General features: G+C 38.7%; 2 protein-coding genes across 2 annotated transcripts; both read left to right on the top strand.

Moving 5' to 3' along the window:
- Positions 1-19,010: 19,010 nt before the first annotated feature.
- hmx1 (H6 family homeobox 1) lies at positions 19,011-22,699 on the top strand. The gene is made up of 2 exons (XM_004538874.4): positions 19,011-19,570; positions 20,872-22,699. The coding sequence occupies exons 1-2, from the start codon at positions 19,288-19,290 to the stop codon at positions 21,486-21,488; spliced, it is 900 nt and encodes a 299-aa protein (XP_004538931.2). The 5' UTR covers positions 19,011-19,287; the 3' UTR covers positions 21,489-22,699.
- Positions 22,700-23,152: 453 nt separating this feature from the next.
- Positions 23,153-24,923, top strand: hmx4 (H6 family homeobox 4). The gene is made up of 2 exons (XM_004538873.4): positions 23,153-23,602; positions 23,738-24,923. The coding sequence occupies exons 1-2, from the start codon at positions 23,389-23,391 to the stop codon at positions 24,310-24,312; spliced, it is 789 nt and encodes a 262-aa protein (XP_004538930.3). The 5' UTR covers positions 23,153-23,388; the 3' UTR covers positions 24,313-24,923.
- Positions 24,924-25,427: the final 504 nt, after the last annotated feature.

Raw genomic sequence — 25,427 nt, forward strand, 5'->3', positions numbered from 1 at the left:
ATAGCAGCATTAATATAATGACAGTATGAATAGCAGCATAATATAATGACAGTGACGGTATGGAATAGGTTCAATTGTTTTTGTGCTTATTTACTACGGTGATAGCTCTGGGAAAGAAGCTATCCCTGAATCTGTTTGTCCTGGTTTTATGTGACCTGTACCGTCGGCCTGACGGTAATAGTTCAAACAGTTGGTTGCTGGGGTGAGAGTGGTCCTTGATGATATTGCCAGCTCTGCTGAGGTACCGAGAGTTTGCAGTGACCTCCAGGCTGGGCAGAGAGCAGCCAGTGATCTTCTGGGCTGTGTTGATGACCCTCTGCAGTACTTTCCTGTCTGCAGCTGAGCACCCTGCATACCATGTTGTTATGCCGTACGTTAGGATGCTCTCTATGGTGGCTCTGTAAAATGTCACCAGCAGCCTCTCCTCCAGGTTGTTCCTCCTGAGCACTCTCAGAAAGTGGAGACGCTGCTGGGCCTTTTTAACCACCGCTGTAGTATTTGCAGTCCAGGAGAGGTCATCAGATATCTGCACGCCCAGAAACCTCATGGAGTTACCCCTCTCCACACAGCTCCCGTGAATGTAAAGTGGGGCCGGGTCTGCTCTGCCCTTCCTGAAGTCCAAGATAAGTTCTTTAGTTTTCGTGGTGTTCAGTTGGAGGTTGTTAACTGAACACCACTCAGTCAGTCTGTTGACCTCATCTCTGTAGTCCAACTCATCCCCCCTTGAGATGAGTCCAACCACTGTGGTGTCATCCGCGAACTTTATGATGGTGTTTGAGAGATGGGTAGGGGAGCAGTCGGATGTGTAGAGCGTAAACAGGAGGGGACTCAAAACACATCCTTGTGGAGACCCGGTGCTGAGTGTGATGGTGCTGGACCGGTGGGGGCCGAATCTGACAGACTGTGGTCTATTTGTCAGGAAGTCCTTGATCCAGAGGCAGATGGGGGTGGAGAGTCCCAGGTGGAAAAAAGTAAAAACGAGCACCAAACTGGAGAGCTAAGAGCCGCTGCACCCGTGCGCGCCGCCATCTTGTTTACGTGTTTAGTAAATAACTAAATATTCTTGTCAAAATTTTACTTTAGTTAACTAAACTGTTTTTTTTTCTAATACCTAAAAATGAAAATGAGAGTTTCAGACCTTTCAGGTTTATTTACTTTTGAGACCTTCAGCGCTCAAAATGAAACTGATACATCGGCATTAATAACGCATTAGATCATGACCGAAGAAACATGCAAAATTGAATGTTACTTTATTACTTTGGAGATGAATTACTATTACAATATCTATAAAAGCCATGTGCAGTCAATAAGACATTGTAACATTGTCTATTCTGAGACAGGACTAAAAATAAATCAAAAACCAGAGGACAACTGTAATAAGAAAGACTCCAAGGTGTTAACTGTAAATCGATCTCTCAAGCATGTGAGGGAGTGCATAAAATATCAATCACAAAGTTTCTCTGCATCTGAACCGTTAAACTGAATACTGACTCAAATCCCTCATGTTGTAAATATCTCTCTCTGGGCCTTTATTTGCATTCCCCAACACTGAGCAGTTTAATATAAGCAATGAAGAAAATTAGGATGAAGAAAAATAAATAGGTGCAGAAACTACAAGAAGATGGCGGATATGCTTTGGTTTCACTCCACCACATTCTCCATTAGCTTTGAAGTTAAACTTCCATGTTCAGCAGAGACACTCTGATAAATGGTCTGTCTGGTGGCTCAGTCTGGGGCCTGTTTCTAAATCATCATAATATGACTGAAATGTTTCAGGATATTTATCATTTAGAGTGCAGGGATAACAGCAAAGTTAGTGAGTTGGTGAAAGATGGAAAGAAAGTCAGAAATGTTGTGGAAATGGGAATTAAATGAGTTTGCTTACCTTTGGAAGGGGCTCAAACAACAGTACAGACATCATGACAGCAGTCTGTGCTGTTGGAGCGATCCATGCTGTACATGGAGCGATCAATAAGTAGCATTAGTCTAAGACAACTGTGAAAATTACAAGCACAATTAACACTGGACATAATGAGACCACATATTAACTTGTCATTTGTGTCTAGTTTGTTTTACATTCATCACAGTGAGATATGGATGGATAACACTGGATAAAACTTAAAAAAATTAATTAGCCCTTATTCATTTTGACACATAAGTGGTACAGTAAAATTTTCTCTTACCAGTTGTCCTTAGAGTGAACACAGCTACGGCTAACCTGTGGAGGACTTGGAAACTCAATTTTTCATCAAGGTATGGAATAGCATGTGTTAGAAGTGTGAGCAAAGGCTCATGCGTGAGGTCAGGGTCAAATAGGTATAGCCATTGAAGGGTCGCAATCAAGGTAGTGATTTACTCTGACACACTGAGGCTCTACACAGACAAGAATTTCTCTAAGATTTATCTGTTTCATCCCTAGCACTATTCTTCTCAACGGATCCTCTTAGATTTTTTTTTCTGTCTCTGCATTCTGCTTTAAATTTTCACATATTTAATGCCTTCAGGTGATTTTCAATTCCAACCAAATCTTTTCTTTTCATTTTTTATCTTTTATCTCTTTTACTCCATGATCTAATTTTCATCCCGCTACATTAGCTGTCTCATGCTGAAGCCCTCCTCCAATAGAAACCCAAAATGTTTTACCTAAATGATATTAGGTGATATTCTTCCCTCATATAAACCACATTTGCGGACATGAAATACACCTCTTACCTACAGTTTTCTTTGCCAGACTTGTTTCCCATGCTCACAAATGCCTGGTTTTATCTATTTTGCATGTAGTCTCTGGGCTATTCAGCCAATTGTCACCCCAAATCCAGATTGTCTTTTGCTATAACCTGGCAAACCTTACTTGGCCCTGTAAAGAATGATCCCAAGACCAAATGTGAAATAATCAACTTTCCTGTTTATTTTATCTTTTTTGCCTAAAATAACAACAATGTATTTCAGATCTCTCACCTTTGAGGGCAACATGATTTATTCCTGAAGATCCCAATGAAGATGGTCTGGGGTCTAGAAAGGTGAGCCCTATTTGTCTCTCAACTATGTGAGGTAGAGGGTGGAAAGACATTTTTCCAGGATGACCAGTTACTGTTCATCTCAGACCCCAGATCCAATTAGCCATGAGATCCCATTTCTTGACACTAAGCTTGTTGTAGAAATAAAAAAATAAACTGAGGTGCACACAACCGGGTTTTTGTTAGGAGTTTTATTTACCCTTGTAAAGGGGTCAAACAATAGTGCAGACAGCATGACAGTAGTCTGCATGTTTTTTTGTTTTTTTTTTGACAAAGAGGGGTTATAAGCTTAGAATATATATAGAGATTAGTTATCTATCTGCCATTGTCACAGAATGCATTCAGAACATTGTGTGCAATAGATAACTCTTTCCTTCCTTTCATTCAGTAAAGTCAGTTTGACACAGAGAAGTAGCAGAGTCCTAATTTTTCCATTGTAGAAGCTACATTTACTAATTTCAGCAACTGCTGCAAAAAGTTCCAGAAACACACCAAAATAAAAATGCATTTCCTTAATGTTGCACATAGATGAAGAAACACGCACACATTGGTATGGTGCCACACTGAAATCATTACTGCCTTGTCTCACCACTGGAGCATTGGCGCCATGGATAATACAGCATGACACTGAATGCAAATCATTTTTTCATGCTGTAAAGGACAAAAGAATCATTTAAACTATTTTCTCTTGTGAATTAGGTTTTCATTAATAATGCAACACTTAGAAGTTTTGTTAAAATAAACACAGAGAGAGAAGTGAGAGGAAAACATGATCTATCATAGGAAAGGCCAAGAAGTGACCAATAATACAAACAGGCACAAGTGGGACTGCACAATTTATCCCCCCAATAGTGCTATCACCCAATATTTGTATTCCTGATGTTTTTTGGGGTTTTTTTTAATAAAAATGCATTCAACGATAGCTGCGCATTATGTTTATCTGGTTTCAGTGTTGTATCACTGTTGGGTCACTGGGTGAATGTACCGTATCATATCGCTGAATAGGACCACAAGGTTGTACCTCCTTCCTTTCTGTTCTCTTGAGCTAGAGTGAAAAGTATTCAGACTGTGAGAGACTATCATCATATATGACTAGCAAATGTGCACTGGAGACCCGGCATCATATGATCAGTGCAAAATACTGTTAAAAAATGCACCAGTCTAATTAAACCCAGTTTCATTATTGATGTATCACTTACATTTCTGCTGAAATACTAACAACTATTTTATTAATTCATGAGGATTTTTTTTTGGTTTCCCTGGTAAAATAATTTATAGAAAAAACATACAAACATAGCATTGCCATATGGTATGGGTTAATTTAAATAATTAATTTTTAATCTTAAAAAGTAGTATTGGCTCATCTCTTAATAATATTATAAGACTGTGAGCATAGAAGGTCCATCAACCTGCTGTTCAGAACAGCTAGTGAGAAAAAAAGGAAGCTTAAAAAGAGGTTGACCTTAAAAGTGTGAAGCTAGAATGTCTTTTTTTCAGAGAGCAGGTGAACTGAGGTGTCTATGAAAAGGCTCAGTATAAAATAAATATTTTATATCCTCTCATAGCACGATCTGCATGTAGATCTTTCTTCAGTATGTTTGTCATAAACCTTTTGAAGGAAATATCTCATCTGATAACAAAAAGTTGTGAAATTCAGTTAGAAGCAATAAAAATGAATATCACAGACTGTAACAGGAACTGCCTGGTGAAGAGAGTGGAAAGGTCAGCAGAAAAATTGGATTTTCTCTCCAAAAAGAGACCTCGGTCTCCTGTGGTCTCAACTTTATATCCTAAACCAGAGAAAATCCCAGAAAATGCTGACTTTTACTTTAAAGAGCCAAAGAAAGTAAAATCTGAGGAGCCGTGTACCAATCGAGCAGCACACCTCCTTTCTTTAAGATTGCCATGTATCCTGGACACACCTTCTGTATTGTGCTCCTCCACTTCCCTATATACCTGACTACTGTAGGAAGATCCTTGACCACCTTTATAAATGACAAATAAAGGGACCAGCATGGTTTTATTTACTTTCATGGTGTGTTTAGTTGTGTACTGTCACCTGGGAGAAGTGTCAGAAGCAATCATGTTTACTCTTACTCATGTTTGTGCTGTTGTTGGTCCTTTGGAATAGCGTTTCCTGCAGAGAGGGGAGAAGTCAACATCTTTGTAATAAATTGAAAGTGAGTGTTAAAAACAATGAAAGCTTTCCACTGAAGCCACTGTATGTGCTGCTAAAACTGCTTTATTGATCTTTGAGTATTCTTTTCACTATTTTCTCTCTTCATAGTTCATAGTTGCTACCTTTCCTCTACACGACCATTATTCAACCAATTAGGATGAAGGATTTTGTAGCCTCAAAAGCAGAGATGATTATTAACTGAAGGTGTCAAACGAGCTTTGATTTGTGAACTGTGACACAGTCTTGATAGAGAATGGCTGACCCCTCAACAGCACCAGTCAACTAAACCTGTATTTACAAATGTTGGCCTTAAACTTGTTGGCACATGGACTATGTACTGCTAGAAAACAAGTAAACAGGGATTTTGTCTATGTCACTGTAAAAGTAATTCACACCAAGATAGCTGAATCACTCGACTTTAAGATTACATTTACCCTGTTGATAGGTTCACTGTTCTGATCAGTGAACACTGATTCGTTCTGGGACAAGACTGAAAAAGCGAGATCTTTTTCTTCTCATAAATACATGGCGACATTTCTTTATGTTTTGCTTCGAAGCAGCCAAACTTTTAAAACTTTAACGTTTTTAATGTGATCTTCAGGCTTTCTGCAGGCTTTTTCTGTGGTTGTTTTCTTACTCATTTTGAGTGCAGTCCTTGCCTCTGACCATTTTCAGAGTAACCTGTCTTTATTTCTTAAGGCACTTAACACTTACTTAATCAAACAGAAACATACTGGCCTTGAATCAAAATAAAATAACCTAACTGGATATCTGTTCTGTGAAAGAGCCATCTTCAATCAATGATCAAGGAATCAAGAATGAAAATGAATTATTATTGTTTTTATATACAGGTGGTTAAAATCTAACTAATCTAAAATGTCCTTGGGTCCCTAAAGGGTGAAGTTGAGACTGAAAAAGGTGTTTTTGTGCTGCTGGGCGCCTGATAGTATTCACAACCATTAACTAAAAATGCATTTTCTGGAGCAATCATGGAGGCATTGATGGCTGCTGGGAACCCAAAGCTGAGCTACTTTACTGAGGGGACGACTGCAAGTTTATCTCTGTCACTTAAAAAGTTTGAACCTGGACGTTTTATTAGTGAAAGCTATTATTCAAGTCATTCAAGCTCTAATAATTGTAAACAATCAGCAAAACTGACTTTTTTAAAAAATTGTCAAGTGTCCACACAGATTGCATGTTTTAATTAGCTGTCAATATTGTGACTGTATATTTCACTGATAACCGTCAAAGCATAACTATGACACACTTTGGCTTGCATGGCTCAGTTAGCACAGTGAGCAACCAAAGAGTTTGTTGTTTATTCTTCTGCTACACAAAGAAGACAAAGAAGATCATTTAAATTGATTATTTATTTTACTGCTTTCCCCCCCAGCAGAAATAATTCCTTGTGGCACTTTGACTCTCATAGTGGAGACTCAGTTGTGCTTTGAGGCAACAGTTGTGCGCTGCTGTGGTCCTATATAAATTTAACACAAGTGAAATTGGAGCAAGAAGAGTTTGTCCTATTGATGTATTAACACCTGTTAAGCAATAAAGTTCTATTTGAGAAAGATGTCTGCCACCAAGAGAAAAACAGCTGACTAGTCAGCCAATGTGTTTTGTTGAAATCATGTCTCACCACTCAGCAGTCTTAGAAATGCCTCTAGCAGTTATTTAGAAAGTTACATAGCAGTCCCTATTAAAAAGATGATGATGTCTATACCCACAAAAACGTTTAAAAAAATATTTTTGCATATTAATTATTTTTCTGCTTGCAAATTGTTACATGACAAACTGATATCCATTTTCAGTTGAATGATGACTGAAAAGTAAACAATGGACAAGAGAAACACCCTTCAGCCGTGTGATGAGTGCTGACATTGAGCAATTTGTCCACCAGAGGTCACTCTGCAACTTTCCTGCTAGCAACACTTTGGAAGCACAAACAACACTCAACTGATCTGAGCAGAATCTGGCAGAGTATAAACAAGTAAATAAATAGCTACACATAACAAATGTATGAGAAATATGATTATGTTTTGTGGATCAAAAAGTAAAAAAAAATAGTGACTAATAGATTGTAATATAAGATTTTTAAATCACCAAATATCACTATCACTATTAGAAATCATATAGTGGTGAGGCACTAACATTAAGTGTTTAATTAATTAAACACTTAATCTAGACTTCCAACACAACATCTGTAGTTCATCTCACCTGAGCAGGTGACAAGTGTCATACAAATTTACATTTTCAATACAGTAAGCTAAGAACAATGATATGTTACCATCCTCTCTGCTAATGACTACATTATGCCTACCACCATGCAGTTGAAACTGCCATGTCACCATGTTTCTCCTAAATATTTCTATTAAGGATTCCTTGAGTGCCATTTCTTTGGGATGGTACGAAAAAAATCTGTTATGTTTGTTTTTGCACTTGCACAAGCTCAGCAAGATAACTTCAGAATGAAATGTGTAGGAGAACACCGACAAAGATTTCTCACATGTCAACCATCCAGCCAATCACCTAAAAGATATATCATTAATCAGATCAGGTTTTAATCCAGTGTCATGGCTTCCAAAAAGCTGCACATACACAACAACCATAATCATACGCCTATCCATAACATGTCTGTATGACCAAACTGCTATTTTTCCCAATTTAAATGAGTTGAAATTATTCCTGGGTGTCAAATTTCCAACCTACTAACCAGATATTGCTGGCTTTCTAACCTAACCCACCACCACACTAATTGCTGGCTACTCCAGATTTTAAACTGCCCCCATTTAAATGCAGCTGTTCACTGGAAGGGGGAAAGAGTGACTTAAATCACACAAGTAATTACATGGCTAATGAGGCTGGGACCATTTGTAGTGGAATAATTTTAACCTCACACATTATTCATGCAGCGAAGAAGCTGGACAAGTGACAGGCATAAAAAAGATATGAGTGAAAAAGTCTATTACTCAATTTCTTATTAATTATTAAATATTTCATCGCAATCCTCAAAACTCTGTTATTTCAGAGTACTGAAGACAGTCATACAGGTTACTAAACGGGGGCAATCTGTTTTAGTAATTAAAGAATACGATTACATTTATTCCAATAAAGCAGTCCTGCATAAGTGAAATAAAACACAGCAAGTCATGATATGATAAAAAAGAAAAGAAAAAACACATGTTGCAATTGAATCTAATCTTCAATTCAATGGTCTATTGCACCTCTGCTCAATTTAAGAGAGAACAGTGAGTGATTTTCTCTGAGTGGTGCTCAAGCTATTAACATCCCCAAATAGGAATGAAGGTAGAGTGAAGGGCCTTGGAAAGTAAAACCCTTCAGGAGGCAAAGAAAAACACACCTGTTGCTATGACAACCACTGAAAAGAATTCAGGGGGGCAGCTGGCTGGCTTCAAAGCTGCATTACTTTGACTCTTGTGCCATCTTACGGTTATTATTCACATTAAACATAACTGATGTACAACAGTCCAAACTCAAAGACTGGCTTGCTCCCTTTTAAAAGGATTTTAAACAATTCAGCTTCTTTTACAAAATGTCAAAGTCTAATAATGGTTGACTTTGACATTTAATAAAACATTATATTATATTATTATATGAGGTTTAAGGTAAAGTCCTTACAGAACCAATGGTGCAAGAATACCCTAAGGGGAAACCATCTACTGACAGTGGATAAAATGAAGGGCTAAACAAAGGCCCAAAATAAGTTAGACAAAGACTACTTTGAACCGTGACTCATGCAAAGCTACTCTGACAAGAATAAAATAATCGAGTTGGAAGTTATCGGTCAGCACGGTGGAGAGAAAGTTAGGACTGGCTGTAAGGTCAAGAATTCAACTCCACCATCTGGCCGGGGCCTTTCTGTGTTTGCATGTTCTCCCCAACTTCCTCCCACAGTCCATAGACATGCAATTCCTGGCATTAAGTTAATTGGTGACTCTAAATTGCCCATAGGTATGAATAAGAGGACGAAAGGCTGTCTGTCTCTATGTGAGAGCTCTGCGATAGACTGGCGACCGTCCAGGATGTACCCCGCCTCTCGCCATATGACAGCTGGTGATAGGCTCCTGCGACCCCGATGAAGGTAAGCAGAGAGAATGATTGGATGCATAGAAATTATCGAGTTGAAATTTGCATAGTAGGTCTCCTGTGAATGTCTGGACATTTTTGTTTTGCAACAGTTTTGCTTTCTGTTTGCTTTTATTAAGAACTATTGAATGAATAGATCACATAAAAAGAGTATGAGTGAGAGTCTGAGAACTGGGCTTGGCAGCTGCAGAAAGAGCCATTGGAAATAGTACTCTGGTGCCATCTAGTGAATTTTGTCTTAATGTGCATTCCTCAATTTCTGCATATTCTGTCAAGACAAAAAGGGGAAAAAAACAACAAATGCTAGAAAATATTTTGTTACTAGTATGGGCATTATTATGTTTGTAACTTACCATTAAAGTGTGCTGGCCAGGTTTTAAGCGCAGCCAAAAACAAAGATTTGTGTGTGTGTGTGTGTGTGTGTGTGTGCGTGTGCGCAATCTTGACTAGGTACTGTCAAGGTAATGTTTTTTGACAGTATGGGTCTTGACAAAGGCCAGGAACCTGCGGTGAGAGAGGAAACTGTGTAGAGTCATCCAATCATCAGTCAGAATACTCATGGCAGAGCTCTGCAGGCCTCCATGTATCTAATCGTGTCTCTTACACACAAACACACATATACAGAAATGTAGAGTACACTCCTCAATACCCTGCAGAATAATCTTGTGGAAATGATGATGATGAAATGATGTTTTTTTTTTTTATCGTGTACTTATCTAGCAAAACTCTGGCCCCGGGAATGTAGAGAGTTAAAACAACTCAAAGGCTGTTTTAAAGGTTTCTTTTAAAACAAAACTTTTTTTTAGCGTTAAAAGCAGTTAGTAGTTAGTTATACTTTAATTCTCAAAATATGAAGAAGGACTAGTACGGAAGAGGATTACGGCCACTGGAAAAAGAAAAAAAGTGGGGACGTCTTTTATTTCAGAATTCTGAGAGAGAAAAAAATACATCCCCCCCCAGTAGCCCTTCTGTACTACAGACTTCTTCTGTAGTCTAGAGATACTGGACTTGATTTAGATTCTTGACATTTTGCTACTTTGGCAATTCCAGTTTTTCATAGAATTTCATAAATCTCTATTTATCGATAAAAATTGATTTTTCAATCCCTAGCTGCTCGAGGCTGCATGTTCCACTCTGAGCATGATAGTAACCCCAAGCTGCTTTTTGATGCATCCATCATTGTAAATGTGTGTGAATGTCAGATAGAAACCCCTTAAGCATAGAAAAAAGAAAAGCACTTGTATGGGTGTGAATGGTTGAATGAGGCATGTTGTGTACAGCGCTTTGAGTGCTCAGGTAGAGTAGAAAACTGCCATAACAACCTGTCTATTTACCATTTTTCCAATAAAACATTAGACATAAGAAAGATGTGTTCACTGCAAGCAGCCTAGCTTCTTGATTCTAGTGCCCTGTCAGTTAGTTTCTCCTTGATGATCCATACAGTAAATTCCCCATCAAGTAGTGAAGAAGGTTAGGGCCTGTGCATCAGGGTATTGCACGCCTGCATGATCATTTTACCCCAGGAGCGTCAGGGTCAGAATAAGGAGATTCCTGTACTCATTGTATTGCGCAGTAACAGCACAATTAAAGGGTCTAAAAATGGACCAATCTCTGCCAACAGCATATACTGACATCATATTGTAATCATTTTAGCCTGCGAGTCATTGAATATAGGCCATTCCTCAAATGTCTGCATGTCTTCCCCCCCACTCCTGCTCAACTACGTGTGTGTGTTGTGTGTTTTTGACGGTAGGTCAGGAGGACTCCACACCCACTCAGGAAGTGTAGTAGTGGAAGTAGGGCGGGGCTTTGAGGAGTGTTGCGTGACAAGACTGAAGAAAACAAGAGTGCAGCCTGGCATCAAACGAAGACACACACACACACACACGCACTCCAATCCTTCATTCACTAACACACACGCAAATGAACTCACACATGCACACAAGCAGGCTCTTTACGATTTTATGTCGCTTCAGGTTAGTTTAGCTCTGCCTTTTCTACACATTTAACTGAACTGAATGCAACCCCGGCCCAGTTTCATCTACTCTATTTCACAAGGCCTCTTCTTTTTCTTTAATTTTCTATGCATGTCAAGTTCTATTTAACTACATTATTTGGTCACACAAAAAACAACTACCAATGAATTATGCTTTTGTTACAAATTTCAAAGAAATAAAAGAAAAAATCTCTATAGGATATACGTAATAAATTGTTTAAATCAATGATAAAATTGCACTACATATTTAATGAAGATTGATTTTTAGAGTTTTTATCAAAGAAAAATATCAACAGAAAACTAGAAAACATAAAAAACGTTATTTTCAAGGTGTTAAAAATTTATGTAAATTAGACTCTTAAGTAATACTGTAACAGATCAGTCACAGTATTACATTAAATGTTTTCACATGTATGAACTGTTATATGATTTATTAACAAGCTGCTGTCTTATCATTGAGCATAACATTTTGAAAGTCAGAAATCCTTTTGGATTCTAACTTGATGAAAAAAAAAGATGATTATAGGAATATTTTTTTAAAAAAAAGACTTTTTCCTTGTTCACACTGTTCTTCGAGAACATTAGGTGGGGTACATGAAAACATGCATCATAAATCCCAAAATGCTCTGAACACTTAGTTTGGTGAGTTCTCTTAAAGATTTATTTTACTTTGCTTGCAAGTGAGAGTGTTTGGGTCAAAGGAGGGATAGGAGCTACTACTGGTGATAACTCCAATAAACTGAAAGACATTTATCTGAACAAGGCTGTACTACAATATTTTATTGTCTATTGTAACATATATTTTGTATTAATATAGTAATTTTGTGATTTAAATTGACATACGTCTTGTTTTATTTATTTATTTAGCCAAATCGGCACTGTTATTGCATTGTGAACAGAGTGTAAACCTGCCTGTATAACATGTGTTGGTTTAGGTTTTGAGTGGACGTCATCAAATCTGGAACAAAACGGAAAAGACGCGCCACCAAAAAGCCAAAATCATCATCATCATCAACTTTTATTCGCCACATGCAGTAAACTGCTATCAGTATACGAGAGAAGGCATTTTAATATCCGACACGTCATAATAATCACGTTATTTAAGCATGGAGAGAATCTGGTAGATTCCGTGATGACCAGACAGGATGCCATAAAAACTTGTGCGTTTGTAGTAAACTGGTCATGGATTGAGTGCGCCTTTGCGTTTGGTCTAAATTCTTTGTGAATGTGGAAGGATCTGGATTTACACTGGACTCTTTGATAAATACACTGCGCTATTTTGGCGAGACAGTCCGAACCACCATCTCGATTTACTCAGCTCCAGCTAATTGACGACAGGAGAATGGAGAAGGCCTATACATATCGCCTATCGTTTATTCTCACTCCTCTTATTCTTTCTCATCCAATCGTTTAAGATAAAAGGTCTGATGCTGGGTGATGAGAGAGAGATACCGATTCTAAAAGAGATATTTTTGTTATTTATAGATAATAACTCATAAGCTGAAACGTTGCACGCATTTTGCGGGGGCCAACCTGAATGACTTGAAAACAAACTGAGGGGGAAACTCACATGACTTGCTTTGATGGATTTTGATTTATTATTATGGCGCAAATGTAATGAGATTTGTAACTGGCCATTCTAAAGTACTGCTAATCTCATTTGTAAGAGTAGCTATTTGTTAACACAAGGTTATTGTTAATTTTTCGGCGAGGGCAAATATACAACGTGAGAACCTGAAAAATAAACCCGTTCAAACGCAGTGAAAGACCAAACAACTGACCCCGATTAACACCACATGAAAATGAGTCCAACTTTCAAAAACCGAAGCATTTATATAAATCGCAGATTTTCCAAGCATTTAAAAACGAGTGCGGAAACTCTAATCAGGGTTCACATTATCAAAATCCCTATTCACTGTATGAATTTCTTAATTTGTCTACCCAGGCTAAAGTCTGGTGCCACTGATATATTATTTTTACTCGATATTTCACAAAATCTTGTGATTGAACACTTACAGACTTCTTCAACAAGAGGTCTTCTTTTATTTTACCATATGACCAACTTCATTATTTCAAAGTCTGACTCTGTTTCTGTATTGAGCGTTGGGCATGGCTTGGCTTCTTACGCACACGGATAATTTTTTCCATAAGCTTATTACAGGAGGTCAACAAGTCCCCGAGCCACGTGTTTTAAACTATTATAAGAAATTATTGAGAAATATTAGACCCCGCATAGCGGGCATTAGTGGGTTTAACTAGAAAGCCAAAGGACACGAGAGAGTACTTCACAGCTTAGAGAAGACACTTGCAATGCACGTATTATCCGGACTTCATGTTGCCTGACGAATAATATCAAGAAAAATGTGGGACACTAGAAAGTAAACTTACTTTGACCTTTTCAATTTTTACACATCTGCGGTTGTGGCTTTTAACTATGAGATATTTTTAACCCACCTGACTCAATTCACCATAATTTTGTCTCAATTATTATTTTTTTGTAGCTTTTCCAGGAAGTCGAGACTTCCAGGCACTTTAAAAAAAAAAAGAAAAAAAAAAAAAAAAAAAAAAAAAAAAATATATATATATATATATATATATATATATATATGTGTGTGTGTGTGTGTGTGTGTGTGTGTGTATAAGTAAATATCAGACTTATTTTTGAGCACATCGATCGACCGACGGAAAAAGGTCCCAGCTTTTCAGCCCCTTTGTACTCCGCTGATGAGTACGTCCTGACAGGGGTTAACGTACCGTGAAGAGGTTAAACAAACGGACATTCCCGTTAGAAATCCTCCAGACACATAAGGCCTTATAAGTGGATAAATTGGCAGTGGTGGTCTCGGGATTTAGCTGAGGATAGAAACTAAACTTGCCTGATTGACTTTTATGATTGGACAATTTTTTTTCTTGGTCTTCTTCCAGAAGTATAGCTATAGTACAGCTGTATATATATATGTATATATACAGCTATACTTCTATTATGTGATTTAGAATAGAAGAGGGTATATTATTTTGTTTTTATTTTTAGAATTGTGTCAAAATGTAATGTGATGTTAATATGTTTTAGATTATTATTAACTGAGACAATATTCATGCATACAACCATGGCTTTCAAAAATGTGTCTAAACAACTTTTTTATCTGCCATAAAATGTTCATAGCAGGAAATATCTGCAAATTTAATGATATATATATATATATTTTTTTTTCACACATTTACCATTATTGTGATCTTTGTCAAGTGCAGAGGAGTAAACATATAAATAAATTAAAAGGCCATCCAAAAAATCTTGCAAGATTTATTTTGGTTAGAGGTTTTTGTCAGTGACCACTTATTTTTAATGTTTAGCCTTAATTTCTTATTGTTTGATTGTTTGTAGCAGAAATTCCACATGTTTAGTCAGCTTAGTCAAAAGAAAACATCAGTTAAGGTATAAAACACTGTCTTCTACACTGAATCTACAACATGCAGGTTTAGTAGTCCAGCTTAGTTTTCATTATTTTCCTCTGCCCATAAAAACTGCTTGGATATAATTTGATGTTATTTGCCTTTGCCACAGCATATCAGTGAAAGAACATCATTGTGAAATAAAGGGGCCTGAACTTGAATGTTAACAAAGGCCTGAACCCTGCACTAAAAAATGAATTAAAAAATGAGCCTGTATCTAGGCTGATAATGATTGGATTTGTAGTCTTCTGCATATAAAACGATCTGTATTGTTAAATTGAATGGCATCTGACACAAATGCACTAAATCAAGAAACTGTGTTCCAACCCATTTTGGTTTGGGGTATAATTATGAATGTGCCCTCTTGAAATGAGAGGGTATTAAACTCCCCAAATAATTTCAAGTCCTTTGAGTATGAAGTTGAAAATCTTTTACGAGGCCCACGCTGATTCGGAGCTAAAAATGCCTTGCTAAGGTCTGGCAGTCAGGATATATGCTGTTGACTTCCACAGAGAGGAAAGAGAACAACAGAGATTATGGGCAATTAAAGCCCACTTAATGCTGGTCTGCTGGCGTCACACAGTCTGGCCAAGAATGCTCACCTCGGCTAATATCAATGAGAACAAACTCTGCAGCATCAACTTATTATGTACAGTGAATTATTAATGCCAGAGCTAGCACGGTGAGGCTTAGTCGGCGCGCCTGTTAAGGAAAGTAGGTATGCAATGAGATTTGATTAGAATGATAAAGAGTGTAATGCTCCGAGGAGAGGTGAGATCATAATGGGAAAAGATGAAAGACTTCACTCTCATATTAGACAGGATAAAACATTAAATATTCTGAAAGCAGACGAATCACAGTACCGTGGCTTTACAACGAGACAGAGAGTCAATTTTGCTTTTATAACACTTTTGAATTTGTGACATGATCTGTTTGACACCTCGCTTATTAAATCCAGCATGTAAAGCTTGGGGGAGAACGTTAAGTGATCAGCATAATGAATCTATTTTAACAGATTATAAAATTACTGCTAGAAAGCACTTTCACCCTTTCATGGTGCTCTGGTGATGTATAACTTGTGTAAGTGAAATGACACTAAGGTGCAATTCTCTCTGTTAACCATTGGAGGGCCCCCCCACAAACTGAAGTCAAGTGTCTGGTGACTGTAGGTCTGTGTGAATAAAGGCTTGGTGGTTCAGTTTAATAAACTTTATTACTATTTTGTTATCTGTTATTTCTTTGTGCACAAATATCTTTAGATTGAAAATGCAAAATATATGTAGGTGTCTCTGTGTGTACTGTATGCTGATATTGATGCAAGCGCATGTTTGTGCATGCTTGCACTACCTCATATAAAAGTCAGCTGAGGTCAGTATACTTCACTGGGTCACTATGAAGACATCATAATGTAAACAGCTATGAAAATGCCCCAAAGCAGATATATCCTGTCTCTGCCTGGCTGTCTCACTGCCTTCAGTATAAATGAACTAGGTCAAACTATCTCCTTCTTCATTGACTGCTAACCGTTACTGAGGGCAGTAGGCTCCATAGCCTTTAAAATCATACTACAGGGAATAATAAAAAGATGGTTAGATGAAGGCAGTTGTTAATTAAAAACAGAAGGCTGTTGAGGAAATAGAACTGGTTAATATGTGTCAGATGTTTGTGTGATGTGAAGCAAGCATGACTTTTATAGAAAATGCAAAAGAAAACATGCAAATCTTTAATAAATATATTATATTTCCCTTTTTAATGTCTCTTCATTCCATCCATGGATGGAAAAGAAATCTGAGCAGATGTTAAAATAAAAATCATCTTATTGCTTAATAGAAGAATTATGTCAATAATAACACCAGCCAATAAATCTACTGGAGAAGGCTTTTACTGGTCTGGACAAAAATTTAAACACCATTTAATGTATGTTATGCACAGTCAATTTGCTTTTCGTAAACCATTTAATTTAGCCTCAGAGCCATCACACAGAGGTCCTCTGTTTTGGATAATAATAACACAAACTGTAACTCTAGTTCACTGCTTACTGGCCTGGCAGCACTGAGGGCTGGAAAACACTCACCACCGCCAAATGTAGACACATGCTCAATTTAATGCAGCTGTCTCTTGAAGCACATGCTGATGATATGATTTTGTGTGGTGAAACTGTGTTTCAGAGCTGGAGTGGTAGGGCTGCAGAGCAGGCCAGCAGGCCTTATAAAGCAAAGGGCACGCCAAGCCGGATAAGGATCAGAGGAGGATGAGAGAAAAGAGAGAGGAGAGAAAGTAAAGTGAGAGAGGGGCCTCGAGGTCTGGGCTGTCGGCCCCCAGAGCAGGGGTGCTGGCTGGGGTGCCACATCATTCAGACGGTGTGGTGTACACAGAGAAACGTGATCTGATGTGGGGTTTTGACAAACTCAAATACATCATTTTTACAGCAACACAGTTAAAGAAACATATGAAATACTTACTAGAATGTGGGATTATAGTTGTAGACGGAGGTAAAAACATGAAACTATACAAACACAATGACGGCTTTAATAAGAAGTGTAGGGGAAGCCTGTGTGTGCGTTTGACGAAGCTGAGATTATTAACATTCACGGTCATTAGATAAGCTGAGAAATGAAGACGTTAACATGCATTTGAGGAATTTGTTTAACGTGATCACTTACAAGTATAAACATCTTCATATGTCTACTACCTAAGAAACAAGCAAAAACAATGTAACAATAAACTGGTTTCTACATAAACTAGTCCAACTTTCTACTTAAATGACTGCACAATTACATCATCTTTAAAAAAATGTAAGATTTTTTTTAGCTTTCTCTCTTCACTGTAATAAAATACTATTATTAATTTCTTTTGCTAATATTTTTGAAATTTATTTTACTAAATCTCATAGAATTTACACGCCTGAGGCTAATTTAAAATTTCAAGTTGTGACTATGAAATGAAGTGTGCTTTGTGACCTCATGAGAAAGACAGTGAAACACAAATCAAATCAGCCACGTATGAAGTGCTTGTAGCCCACTCTATGTTATAAGACAGGTGCAAGAATCAGCTCTTGGACACACAGTTCACGTTACTGTTGTCTACTCTTAGTGTTAGGTTGAGGAGCAGCAGTTCCACCGATCCTCTGTCAAAGGGCAAGTCTTGCCCTAAGGGGGGCAAAGAAAGAGAGAGAGAGAGAGAGGGTGAGAGAGACTTAGAGACAGAGAGAGAGTGAGGTCTGGAGTTAAAGGTCAACACCGCTGACTCCACTGAGGGAAATAAAAGCTCAAATGTCTTGCCATTTTAACGAAAAGGGTAAAAACGCCCGTCAGCACTCGTTTATATGTTTCAGATGATCCAATACTGATGAGCCTTTCTTAATCTGCAGGATGAAGTCCAATCCTTGAAAGCACTGAACTTTGTTTTGTAAATGGCAAATTCAAACTAATCCACTTCTATTACACCAGCCCATTATTTACCTTTATTCATTTAAATTTATATATCTACAACTCAGATACCCAATGCTGAAACAGCTTTATTTAGATACGTCCTGAATCTTTGCAGATCAACTCCAAAACATGTAAGGAAAATCATGTGTAGTAGGGCTTAATAAAGCTATGAAATTCAAATTCAAATTCAAATTTTATTTGTCACGTACACAGTCATACACAGTACGATATGAAGTGCACAGCTTCAGATAAACATGCTTATTATCAGGAATATCTGAGCCATTGCGGAAAGTTTGGATAACCTTTGACAGCATTTATTTTCAAGGTGCAGCGTCTCGTGCCGTTTAGCACGGTTCAGTGCACTCATGTGTCGAAACATTAGGTAAAAAAAAAATCTACCATTCGGAGCACTAAATCATTTTATTTGGGATAAATGGGATAACTGAAACATTAGAATCTACAAGCTGCTGTAAAATACTTTCCAGATATTATAATAGGCCTATAAAATAATTAAACGATATGCATATAATATCTGTTTGTACAGTTATTGGATAAAGGGGGAATCTATTTGAATTTGACAAGTTAAATTCTATCCTTCTCTGTACTAAGTGGAGGGAGGTCAAGGCTCTAGGATGATTGCTTCCCTGCCGGATCTTTATTTTGATTTGAACCCTAATTGAGCCCAAAAAGAGAGTGCTGTTTCAAGAACAGAGGTCTTCTCTTGTCTGGATGACCTCGAGGGGACGGCCCTTACCGTGAACCCACACACACGCGCGCACGGAGTAGCAGCAGAGGCTTACGCACAAGACCGTAATTCTCTTTTTCTTGGTAACCCCCATTTGCTATTGTGCTCGTCCAATCGCTGGATGCCCTCGACTCATTAAGCGTTTGACTTGACGTTTCACTATACTGCTACTTCCTTCTATCCATTTCGCTCTCCTCCTGTGGGCACCGAGGGATCGCAGTCTCGGCCATGACTACACGTCCCAACACAGCGCAAAGGCAGCATCGCTGGAAATGACTGCTTGGACTTTAGATTGCGTTGAGGCACGATCAAAAGAGAATCCATCGGCTTCTTGTGTAAAAGCATCGCGACATCGATAGATCATGCAGGAAAAACTGACGGTCACTCAGGCTCCCACTTCATCGAGGGCGTCGTCGTTTTTTATCGAGAATCTGCTGAGCAAGAGGCAGGATGTAGAGGAGTCGATGACCGATAGAAGTCGAGGGGACATCTCCACCGAAAGACAACTAAACGCATATCACACCGACACAAGCGGCTCAGTGCCCGACGTCAACTCATTAGCTCGGTCTCTATACCGAGACTCGCTGTTGCAGTGGTACCGCGAAGGGACTGCGTTCAACTTTAGAGCTTTGGAAACACCACACAGTAAGTATAGAACAGCTTCACGAGCCACGAGAACATGTTAAATATTGGTTAGAAAACAGTTCGTGCCTAAAATAAGTTAAAGGTCTTTTCACTTGCCCGTGTGCAGTGCAACAAGACATTTTTTAACTATTGATCTTACAATAATATATATATATTAAATGTATTGGTGTAAGTTTTCCATATAGTTCTTTTAAAAAATATAGTTTCGCTTGATAAACATACAGAAAGTGTTCCGGAATGCGCCTAATGAGTCTTGTGGATCCGTACTTTGGTGTCAGGATTTCAGTCACATAGATTGACTCATAGAAAATACAAGCAAGTCACGAGTCACTTCTCTGCTCTTTAAATATAACCTAGATAAAATCAGCAAACTTGAAGCGAGTGAGGTGTGACACCCACACTTGTAACTATGGTTCTCCGTTTACTCATCCTTAGTTGACCGAGCTCTCCTATCTATAGACCACAGTAGGAGTATTAAAAGTCATCTTTTTTTAATGGTGAAAAAAGCTGGGGCATTTTTGAGCTGCAAAACACATGCAAGTCTTAACGTTTTCGTGTCTGAAATCCGTTCTCTATTGACGGCATGGCTGCTTGTCATGAGATCCATGGTACGGCTTGAAGATTACGCACACGGATTACGCACAAAAACCCAGAATACAAGGCAAAACAAAAACGAAGTACGGAACGTCGACATGACGCTTTTACGCACATTCGGTGGATTTGTGACACTCATATGCAACCTCAGAACAAAGTGCCCCACCCTTTGGTGTTCACAGCCAAATACGCTTATTTTAAAACTCCAATATCACCATACTGTGTTTACATGTAATGAAAGTCCCATATCAATACCAACAGCCAAACATTAAATTAGTATTTACTAGCATATTTGGGAAGATGTTGTTGGACTCTTATTTATATTTATAATAATAAGTATCATAATCGGGCCTGAAACCGCTTAGTCGAATGTATTATGTGTTATGCAATCCAGTCAAAACGCCTAAGCTTTGCCCATGCTTGTCCAAACTTTTGACAAGGGGTATACTACGACACACAATAAACACGATTTTTAAACAGGTGAAAATTTCACTTTTATTTTTGTTTTCTGGTGCAACAATAAGTGTGTCGACAGTTTGACTCTTCGAAGATTATCCTATGAACCAGTTACTATAAGAAACAGTTTGAAGGACGGTGTAGCCAGTTAAAAAATCTGACTGAAGATAACGGAGTATTTGGAGAATGTGTATCTTAATGTCTGATTGTCTTTTTTAAGCAAGTTCTTCTGTTGCATTGTCTCCCTTTAGGTCCAAAAGACAGTACAGGTTCACTAGATCCATGCTGCTCATTATCAACCAGCGACAGGGCTTCACCGGCTGTGTCTGAGCCGATAACTGAGGACAGCGACGAACCTGACAGGAAAACGGGCGACAGCAACCTCACGGAAGACGTGGAGGACGCGCAAAACGTTTCTGACGCACGTACAGAACAAGACGCTTCATCTGACGCAACTTTCGCCAGGAAAAAGAAAACCCGAACCGTGTTCAGTCGCAGTCAGGTATTTCAACTGGAGTCCACTTTCGATGTGAAGCGCTACCTGAGCAGCTCAGAGAGGGCCGGTTTGGCAGCATCTCTTCACCTGACAGAGACTCAGGTCAAAATCTGGTTTCAAAACCGGAGGAATAAATGGAAGAGGCAGCTGGCGGCTGATCTAGAGGCTGCACAAATCCCAAACTCTACCCAGCGGATTGTCAGGGTCCCAATTCTGTATCATGAAGGACCCACACCAGCACTGGGTTTCAGCTTAAACGGACATCCCGTTTCTCAAACCGTGGGAAGCTTCTCCAGCCCCATCAACTACCCTCTATCGACGTTTGCTCACTCAATGAGCATGCTAAGATCGCAGATGACAGGACTGGTGTAAAGACTGACTTATCAAACTGTATGCTAATAACACAAAACCACCTCGTTTTTATTAATTGTGCAATAACCTCCAACACCGCCGAAAAGGTTGTCTGCACTCAAAGACAGTCCGCAGAGTCCATATGACACAAAGTAGCGAACCATCTTTATATGTCGGTGCATAAACTCCGACAAGAGTGCTGCTCTTGCATAGCATAACCCCTAATACAGTCAAGCATGGCAAGGCCTCCAGGGCAGCGGAGGCCGAAGATGAATACTGTATGTTTAAATACACACTTATTTTTGCAAACTTTTGTATTTAAAGTCACACATTTTTCCATCTTTGTCACTTTTCACTTAATAAAAAAAACAAAAAAAAAAACAAGCACAAACTATCAGCATTTGTGTTGTTTGTAAACATATATGTGACAGAAACACTGCATTTTTCTTTTACTTCTGCCAGTCTAACAATCATCATGAAGGATTGCACACCTATGTATATAGGGAATGAAGTGGATCAGTGTGTTTGGAACAAAGCTTAAAGTGTTCCGGAAACAAAGTTAAGTTTAATGCAGTTTTTGAACTTTTGTAGCATCCGGCTAAACCTTAGCATGATCGCCTATACAATATACTATAAACCCTTGTGTGCCTTTATTAAAGTGAACTAACTAACATGTATATAATTACAATATATAATAATAACAATGCACAAAGGAGGCAGTGAGAGTATACAAAAGAGCACTACAGCCAAGCGAAACATTTGACTGAAACGCTGTCTGAAGACTTTGCTGTTCATTTGGGAGAAAGTAAGGTAATCAATATGGAAGAAAAAAAAAATCACGTCTAAAAACGTGTTTTCACAACTTAAGATACGTTTCTGAAGGTGAAATAGGTCCATTTAAAAGGGTGCAAATGAAAAAGTATATATGAAATATGCAAAAGTAATAAAATTACAGAAAGCGTAATTAATACAAAGTGAACTCTAACGGGAAGCTTTATTATTAGCTACATCTGGAGCGTTTTAATGACAAAAATGTAGCCATCAGCAATAAAATAGGCGTTAATTACAAAATACAGAGGCACACTGAAAACAGTCACGATTTTGTGAATGTGGCGTGATTTAAATCAAAGTATGTTTTTGGTTTCTAATTAATATTTTACTTTTACTTAAAAAATGCTATTCTATATAAAGCTACAGAAAATGCATCAAGCCACGATTTGCAAAGACAAAAAGCTAATATCCGAATTCGAGAAGATTTTATTTATTTATTCATTTTTTTGTTGGGGGGGGGGGGGGGGGGGTGCGTCAACAAATTCCTCAGATAAACACGTACTGCTACATTAAGCCAGTCTCGTTTCAGTCAAATTTGATATTAAGCTGACAAATACTTAAATATTTAACGCTCTGAGCACGCAAATCACACTCAAGTAGCTGCGTGGCCCACTTCACAAAAAGGGGGGTTGAAAACTACAATAAAAAAAAACCGTGTCAGAGCGTACCTAGTCTACTGTATATGCTGTAAAATTAAACTGCTTGATTATCCTGGGGAATCCCTGCAGGGCTCCGGACGATTTTCCTCGCAGCAGATGCATGAAGATGAGGGGGAGTCAGAAAAGACTGGGGGTTGTTGGTCTAGGCACAACATCACTTTCCAGCCCCCCCCCCCTTTTTCCCTGCCATTCCTGCGCTGTTATTGGTCACTGCTAAACGTTTCTTTGGGCCAATCAGCAAGGACACAGCGCTCCATCCTGTGTGTGTAGCAGCGACGCGTACAGAGCACAGCCAGCCCAGCAGGCTCTGCTCAGTGACTGCTGCTATGGTGTATCGAGACGAAGTGGTGAGATTAACGTCCCGGTTTAGAGTTAAGGACGAATAGACTCGAGGAAGTAAACAAGAGAGGACTTGGAGCGACTTGGAGAATATGAACAAAGCAGAAGCACCACGTCGCCCGACCGCCTCTCTAAAATTCACTATCGACAACATCCTCAACCTCAAGACAAGCGGCAGTAACTGTGACACTTGTCAATCCGCCGGATCGCAGGATGAACTGGCCACAGCGATGCGTAAAGACAGTTTTCATCACGAAGAGAAAGGAACTCAAGCCAGACAGGACCCGGACAGGCTCAACGACAGTGGTAAGAGCTTTGAACCAATTTCTATCTGTGTTCATATTTACGCACAGCTCGCACTCGTCGATAATTCAGTTTAACGTGACAGCAGAGTTTGAGTAATGACCACAGTGGGTTAATCAAAGTGTCATTTTATTGCAGAGTTAATCACAGACTGTAGCGGATCAACGGAAACGGTCGTCATCAGCCGCGGGAATCAGAGGAAGGTGACGGAGGCGCGCTTCGAGAGCGGGGACAGCAGTTGCGATGACAGCAGCTCTCCCACCGCAGCCACAGACCCCCACAAAGGAGGGAGCCCAGGCAAGAAGAATAAAATGATAACGAAAAAGAAAACACGCACTATTTTTTCAAAGAGACAGATTTTTCAGCTGGAGTCTACTTTTGACATGAAACGTTACCTGAGCAGCGCAGAGCGCGCCTGCCTTGCCAGTTCGTTGCAGCTCACGGAGACCCAGGTAAAAATATGGTTTCAGAACCGTAGGAATAAATTGAAAAGACAAATTTCTAACGAAATCGAGGGACCAGTTAGCGATTTCCCCGAGACTGGAAAGCCTGTGGTGGTGGGGCAACTCCCGGCTTTGTACAAAGAGAGCAACCTGCTGGGGAGATGCCTGCTGCCCGTGCCTCTGCCCGTGGTCTACCCGGGAAGTAGCACGCCTTACCTCTGCTTCTCAAACGCCAGCAAGTACTTCAGCCTGTATGAAGGGGACGTATGATGCTTTTAACAATTCCCTGCAGTGAAAGAGACACTTTTAGTGGTCTGTTGCCAACTTTGAAGCATTTAAGGTGGTTTAGATGGAGGAGACGGCTCTGCGGCCTTAACTGTTGAGTAAGACTGCAACTACAGTGGCAGGGGAGTAGTTACATATCACATACAAATAAGCGGATTCAGTATTATTTATTTTCAGTCATCTGTGGGTTTTGTAGAGGCCTGACACGAAACCTATTGTTACACATTGCCCTGTACAGATCAATCTCAGGCTACGCTAATGATAGCCCGAGGGAGGCCCAAAACAATATAATTTAGATCATTTTATTGTTTACATTATTATTATTATTGTTATTATTATTGACAAAAGCATATCCAGCAGCCTAAGCCACCAAAGAAATTATTATATCCGATTTGCATGCATTTCCTATATCATAAATGAATTTTGAATTTTACTGAAATTATCTTTGTATTTAAATGAATGTAATTAACATTTTATTCTGTTTCACGCATGTGTTTTGTTTTTCTGAATATTTTATCATTCTTACTTTGTTTCACGTTTGCCTGTGGGCCCATTACACCTTTTATTGAAATTGTAATTAAAATATCTTCAAGAAATATTTCACAGAATTGATTCAGTATTTTGCAGTGACCCTTGTGTTTCGGACATAAATTGTATACAGTTTCACAAAACTGTATATAATACGCTATGGATGCAGTTGTTGGTTAATTAATTTTCTCAATATCTTTGCTAAGAGGATTCTGTAGGACCTATTGACTGAAAAGAAATAAAAAACACAGCTGCAAAAAGGTAAATCATGCAAAAGCGTAAACATGTGGCCTCTGTAAAAACCACTCAATGTAAATTTGTTTTAAATTACACCAGGCTGCTGTATCCTAACCTCTATGGGTGAAAGGACAAGGCTTAGGCAAAATAGTGGCACACTAACATAGATAATTTGTTAAATTTGGAGGGCAGTACTTTATACTACATTCATTTTAAATACCTTACAGCCAGCTGAATATTATTATTATACTGAGTCATAAAAGACAAACCATGGAGTAACAACCTCAGTATGTCTGGGGAAAAAAAGTGTCACTTTTATCTTCAACTGAATTAAA

This window comes from Maylandia zebra, linkage group LG6 (assembly GCF_041146795.1).
Source record: "Maylandia zebra isolate NMK-2024a linkage group LG6, Mzebra_GT3a, whole genome shotgun sequence".
NCBI lineage: Eukaryota > Metazoa > Chordata > Actinopteri > Cichliformes > Cichlidae > Maylandia > Maylandia zebra.